Source organism: Cupressus sempervirens, chromosome 4 (assembly GCF_028749045.1).
Source record: "Cupressus sempervirens isolate cs-2001-9-10 chromosome 4, ASM2874904v1, whole genome shotgun sequence".
Classification (NCBI taxonomy): domain Eukaryota; kingdom Viridiplantae; phylum Streptophyta; class Pinopsida; order Cupressales; family Cupressaceae; genus Cupressus; species Cupressus sempervirens.
The window spans coordinates 657,545,387-657,552,740 of record NC_143121.1 but is presented as its reverse complement, the minus strand read 5'-3'; the positions used below and the strand labels follow the sequence as shown (position 1 = coordinate 657,552,740).

General features: G+C 29.8%; 1 protein-coding gene across 1 annotated transcript; it reads left to right on the top strand.

Annotated features, from left to right (window-relative positions):
- Window positions 1-1,254: 1,254 nt before the first annotated feature.
- LOC149562962 (cytochrome P450 71AU50-like) lies at window positions 1,255-1,978 on the top strand. The gene is made up of 3 exons (XM_089828042.1): window positions 1,255-1,374; window positions 1,464-1,633; window positions 1,741-1,978. The coding sequence occupies exons 1-3, from the start codon at window positions 1,255-1,257 to the stop codon at window positions 1,976-1,978; spliced, it is 528 nt and encodes a 175-aa protein (XP_089684168.1).
- The last annotated feature ends 5,376 nt before the right edge of the window (window positions 1,979-7,354 follow it).

The window sequence follows — 7,354 nt, the reverse complement described above, 5'->3', positions numbered from 1 at the left end:
TGAGCCAAAGGTATTTTTGGGAGGGACTTACATCTGGTTTGTTTCCATTTAAGTCATGATGGATTCTGAAGGTGACCCATCTCATAGTTCAAGGAAGGGATCTACAAGTGCAAGGAAAGGAAATGATGCAATTTGGAGATCATCAAGTGTTGGCCCACCTGAAAATGTTGATAGAAGCGAGGAATATAAGCTGCGGTCATATGAAATTACAATGCACAAGAGATCTCATTTCTTAGGCGTGCACTAGACTTTCAACCACAATCAAGGAAAATTCGAGCATTTCTTTGCAGAATGTCACAAGCCAGGAGAAATTCAAGTGAATTTCCTGCTCAATATTACTGCCCTACTGCTTGTCTCTTAGAGTCAAGCAATTGCAAATAATATTTCAATTCCCTTGAATTAAAATCCCCCAGAGACATGTCAGGAAATTTTCAATAATATTCAATTTGTTAATTTGGATTAAAATCCTCCAAATACATGTCAAACATGTTCAATAAAGTTGCCTAAGTTTATAATTCAACTGATTCATTCTCTCGTTATAACCAACATCATCACCGTCTTGTAAATAAAACAAATTACCCATCCTTCCTACACAAACAAAAATAATTTCTTTTATTTATAGGGAAGGTGATGACGACGGTTATAACGAGAGAACGAATCAATTCAATTATAAACATTGGCAAAATTTATTTCAAGAAAACAATAAGTCAAATGCCTTGGGAGAACATGTTTGACGTGTCTTTGGAGGATTTTAATTCAACCGAATTCCCCTTTTCTTCTGGAGCATTTTAATCCAAATTAACGAATTGAATGATTAGTGGCAATTGCTTAACATGTCTCTGGGGTATTTTAATTCAAAGGAATTGAAAGATTATTTACAATTTCTTGACTCTGACAAACAAGCAGTAGGACAGAAATATTGAGTAGGAAATTCAGTTAGATTTCTCCTGAAATGTGACATTCCACAATGCTCGAATTTTCCTTGGTTGTGGTTGAATGTCCGAAGAAATGAGATCTCTTGTGCATTGTAATTTGATCTGACCACAGCTTACATCCCTAGCTTCCATTGACATTTTTAGCTGGGCCAACACTTGATGATCTCCCAATCACATCTTTTCCTTTCCTTGCACTTTCTTATCCTTTCCTTGAAGTACCAGATGGGCCACCTTCGGAATCCATCCTGACTTAAATGGAAACAAACCAAATGCAAAGCCCTCCCAAAACACTTTTAGGACATACATTATTATCACTGAAATGGTTTCTACATCTGCTTCTACCATGGCTAAGGAATTCTTGAAAACTCACGATATCGTTTTCGCCAGCCGAGCACCAATAGTTGTGGTTTCTTCTTCTACCATGGCTAAGGAAGTCTTTGTACATATTTACCTTTACAATCAACTAAACCGGTAGTATATTATATTTTATTTTCCCATTGATCTAACATAACCATGTTGTATTTTTAGGAGATGCTTGTAGCCAGGGTTGAATCGACTTCCATGACGTTAGGTTGGCTGATGATTTTGTTGATTATTAACCCTAGAGTGGCAAAGAAAATGCAGGAAGAAATCGTATCGGTAGAGGGCAGAGAAAGTATGGTGAACAAGGATTGTGGCAGAGATATTTGCATTGTGTTGTAATGAGTTTGCTGATTAAAAACCCAAGTCTACCCTTGCTGCTTCCACAGAAGATTGCAGAGTTGGGGAATATTTAATTCCTGCTGATCATCACCGCTGTGGAGAGGTTTATGGGGAGAGATGTGGATCTTGTGAGGGACAAGGAGTGGTTTGATATGTTGCCATTTGTGGTAGGAAGAAGACGATGCCTGGGGGCCAACATGGCCATCGTGCATATGAACCTTTTTTCGGCTCAACTCTTTCACTACTTTGAGTGGAGCGTGGAAGGGGATTTGGATATGACTGAAGGACCTAGACTGTCCATGTCTGGAAGCGCAGAACTTGTGGCTCTCCCTTGTTTGTGACTGAAAACTTGCCTTTAATTAGGAGTTTCATGGTCTTATTAGCTCCCTCTAGGTTGTCTATACGACTGGTTTAGATAATAATTGCTCACTGGGTGTTGTTTGAGAGGTTTGGTTCACTTTGTCAATTTGATTGTTTCCTGGGTATAGTTATAGAGGTTATACTAAATATTCAGTTTGTAAAGGGTGATGTTTTAACTAGTTAAGAGTAAATTTTCAATTTAAATGCATGTGTATCTATGTTTATCAATCTTGTTATGTGTGTCAGATGATCAGACTTCTGCATTATCAAATATTTCATCCTAAAATATTTGGTAAATGACCTGTACTGTCCATGTACAAAAGGATTATTATAGCAATTGAAATTGTATTTGACAATTGTAAGCTGTCTATTAATTACATTAATAATATTGTAAATTACATGTACTCTTACACGTTCTCTACAATAATTTAAAAAATAAATTATTTGTTTGTTATGGGCATTTAAGTTATGTTCTATTCAACTGACGGAATGTTTAAAAATTCTTACTTTCAAAAAATAGTTTATATGAAATTTTAATTAGTGAGAATAAATAAATAAATAAAATTCAATGGTCAAATAGATTATCAATAATGTATTTGGATAATTTATAACTAGCTAATATACTCTATATTTATAATAGGTAGAGTTGCATGGAGGCATAAATTTTTTCATCATTCAACTTGAATATGCATTAAAAAATTCATGCCTCGATGCATCTAGGTGTATTATAAATATAGAGTATATTAGCTAGTAGTAGTTAGACTACACATAACAAATTGGATAAAATAATTTGATTAGGATTATAATTAGTTTTAACATTGAGATTTATAATTTATATCATGGTTGACATTCATGGTTAGAATTTATATCCTGGTTACCATTTATATTATGGATAGGGTTAGAAATAGATTTAGATTTAGGATTGGAATTATAGTTAGCATTAGGATCATCATTATTGGTATGGTCATTTTTGAGGATTATGGTTATTATTTAATACCAACCCTAAATGATAGTATTAAATTTAATATATAAACATATATGAATCCATATGCCAACCCCAATCTACCCAACTTTAAATTGAACCTACATCTTAAACCAACCCTAACCCTAATAGAGTGACACAATCTCAAAAAAGTTAAATACAATAAATTAAGTTAAATAAAACCTATAGGTTTGGGTTAGCATTACAGTATAATTTTTAATCCCAATCATAATTCATGACATTTAGGATTAATTTCCAATGCCTTCCAATTGCTAGGGTTAGGGTTAGATATTTCTCATAACTGCAACTATAAATATTAACATTATAAGTTTACTATTTATATTTACAAGGTTAGTATTTTTTACAATGACTACAATTATGGTTATGGTTAGGGTTTAAGCTTTGGTTAGGGTTATGATTACAATAAATAATTAGTTGTTAAGGTTAAGTTTATGGTTAGGGTTTTAATTTTATGTTATGGTTAGGACTATATTTATAGTTCACATTAAAGTTAAGATATGAGGACAAATTGACATCACAATTAAGATTAGTATGAGCTAATGGTTAGGATTCGGTTTATAATATACAATGATATGTATTGAGACATTTGAATTTTCTAATGTAATAGTTTTATTACTTAACTCTAATCCTCAATACAAAACCCTAATCATAAAACTTACCCTTAAAAATGTCTAACCCTAACCATAATACTATAAACCAAAATCATAAATTCAAAACCCTCATCATAACCCTAATTACTAAACCCTAGTCCTAAATTCTAAACCATATATATGCTATACCCTAAATGTTGAACCTCAATCCACAAAGTAAAACCCTATAACCCTAAATCCTATATGGTTATTTGTTATCCTACTTTCTAATTTCTAATTATAACCCTAATTGATAAATACTAACTATATTCGTAGATCCTAAACACTATATTTAGGAATATGATTAGGATTATAGGCTATACATCATGGTTAATGTTATGGTTAGGGAAAGACTTAGAGTTATCATTAGAGTTAGGATTTACATTAGAAGTAGAATTAGGCTTAGAGTTAGGTTTATGAGTAGGCTAAGGATTAGGATTAGGTTTTAGATGTGTTAGGGTTAAGGTTACGATATAATTTATGCTTAGGAAAAAGGTTAGAGTCAAGATTAGGGTTAGATTTTAGATTATTAATTAAACTATAATGATAGTCTTAAACCAAACCATAATTAATTATATTATATAAAGCCTAATACTATATGATAACTGATATTAAATCCTAAATCATTGTCATAACTATGATCTTAAATCCAAACATGTATATCCTAATCATAGATGCTAAACCCTAATCCTTGCCCTAATCATAAATAATAAACCCTAATCCTTATCACTTAACCCTAATCATAACTAATAAACCCTAATATTTATCACTTAACCCTAATCATAAATAATAAACCCTAATCTTTATCACTTAACCCTAAATGCTAACCTGAATTCATACCATGAAGAAAAACTAAACTTGACTACACTACTAAAACCCTAAATTATAAATTTTAAACCCTCGTCCTGACCTTAATTGCTAAACTATAATCGTATAAAACCTAAAATGTGAATCCTAAGATAAAGCTTAATCTTGAATGGTAAACCATACTACTAAATGTGAATTCTTAATCCTATGTTTTATACCCTAAATGTTAATTCCTAATCCTCAATGAAAAACCCTAATATTAACCTTAACCTAGTACTAATTATTATATGAACCCATACCATAATCATATTCTTAATCATAACTCTAAATGATATATTTTGAACTATAACACTTAATTCTAAATCATAATCCCAACCCTAATTGATAAAATTCAACCCTATTCCTAGATCTTAATCATTATATTTAGGATTATGATTAGGTTTTTTCAAGATTAATGTTTTGGTTTAATAGTTAGTTAAATTTTGTGTTTTCATTCTTAAAATCTTGATAGTTGGCATGATATCTATTATGATATCATTAGGATTATGATTAGGGTTTTTCAAGATTAATGTTTTGGTTTAATAGTTAGTCAAATTTTGTATTTTCATTCTTAAAATCTTGATATTTCTTAAAATTAAAAAATTAAAGCCTTGATATCTCTCTGCTTTCTCTATATATATTATATAAACATATAATATGTATATAGCTAGAAATTATGAATGCAAATTTAATAAGTAATAAAACCTTAACAAAGTAAAATCATAAGTGTATAGCTATGTAAACATTGAGTAAACTTTAATGTTGAGTCAAATCCTAACCAAATTAAATTAAACCCTTACACAAAACCACTTTGAAAGTTAACTCAGTACAATATCATACCCTAAGATTGTAACACTAAACCAAATTAACTGTATGATAAAAACAAATAGAATCATAACCCTTATCCTAATCTAGGTTTTGACCTTAATCAAATTTAAATTTAAGGTATCCCAAACAGAGGCCAAATCATTAATCAAATTAGATATAAATATTTAGGTCATGCATATTCCTTGGATTCATCCTTGTCCTAAGAAATAAAAATAAAATTGAACCCTAATCATAACTCTAAATTGAACACATTAAATCAAGTTGAACCTTAAATGTAATACTTTTTCAAATTATACCTTTACACACACACATAAACCTTTACACACACGCGCACGTGCGCTCACACACACACACACACACACACACACACACACACACACACACACACACAACCTCATGTCTCTCACCTTGTCCCAATTCTATCTTATTTATGCCCTATAATTACTCACTATCTCTCCTTATCTTCCACTCACTCTTTCTCTTACTCCCTCTTTCCCTATCCCTCTCCTAATAGATCACCCTCTCTATTTTTATATAATAATATTTTATGTATTGCTCAATATTGAACCCATTTTTTGATTTTTTTAATTACAATAATCAAAATTTACTTCGTATATCTATTTACATTTAATAATAATCTAGTTTAATGATTAAAATATTTTTTTAAAAAATTATTTATCTAAATATATGACTCAATATATCCAATTGTTTTAATGTTATAGAGTAATATTTTTTGTAGATAATAGTGTGATCTAATACTTCAAAGCAAAAATTAGAATACAATCAACCCAAAAAATAGAACAAAGAATAATAAATTTTTAACATAATGAGGTTAAAACAATAAATAAATATTTTTATTTAAAATTTTGATTTTTAGATCTTATTATGTTAGAAAACAATCATTTATAATAAAAAATAATGAATTATAACTTATAAAACACATATATTATAGAAAAGGGCTACGATTTGCAATTTAAAGGAATAAGGGAAAACATATTTATTGAAAAAACATATTGTGCTTAATAATATTAAATTCTATAGCAGTTTATATAATATGAATAAATTTGTTATGCATGAATAAAATCATTTTTTTTTTTATCAATAATAACTATTTTGGTTGATCTAAAGACCTTATAAAATAATTACTGATGAGATAAGTATTGTGACCTTCATTTTCTTCATGATCAGCTTTGACCTCTTCCAAAACATCTAGAAAAATAGCTATTCTATTAAATGTCTCCCCAATTTTTCTATAACATTCTCATTCTTAGAATTTCATTATCCAAGATGAAATCAATTCCTACTACTACATTTTCAAAATGTAGAAGCAATTTATAACAACTCTCCAATGTAGATTTTTCACATTTATCAATAATTGTTTGAGGGGATCCATCAGAGTTCACTGAGCCCACTGGACATGATATAATGATTTCAGACTCATTGTCAGAGTGGTCCATTATATTAATATTATATCTTGAAAAAACATAAAATTTTATAAATTAAAATATATTACATGTAATTTAACATATATGGCCGCCTTAAAAGATATAGATCATGTACATGAAAGAAAATATAATTTGCAATAAATAAAAATTATTATATTCATTCTAAGAGTTTTCCTAGTGGTCTTCCAAACATGGTAAATATTTGCAATTGTTCCCTAAACATAGATTGAATGTATCTAATGGGTCAAAATTACATCTTCCATTTCCATATTTATAGGTACAAAAAGGGGATAGATCTGTTTATGTTGTTTTAGCAACATCAATATCTGTACATGAATAACCACCAATTGTAATTGGGAAATCAAAGAAATTGGTTACCTATGCACCATAATGTTTTATAACATCCACAGTCTGTCTACACAATTCAAGTAACAAGATTCTATCTGAAGGATACCTAGGTAATTTTAATGGCATACCGTGATAACCAAAAACTCTTAGGTATGAAAATGTTTGAAATTGAGCATATCAATTTCCAAACTTTATTATTTCATTGCATGCTTCTGTTGATATCTTTTTTCATACATCATTTTGAATTTTTCTTATTAT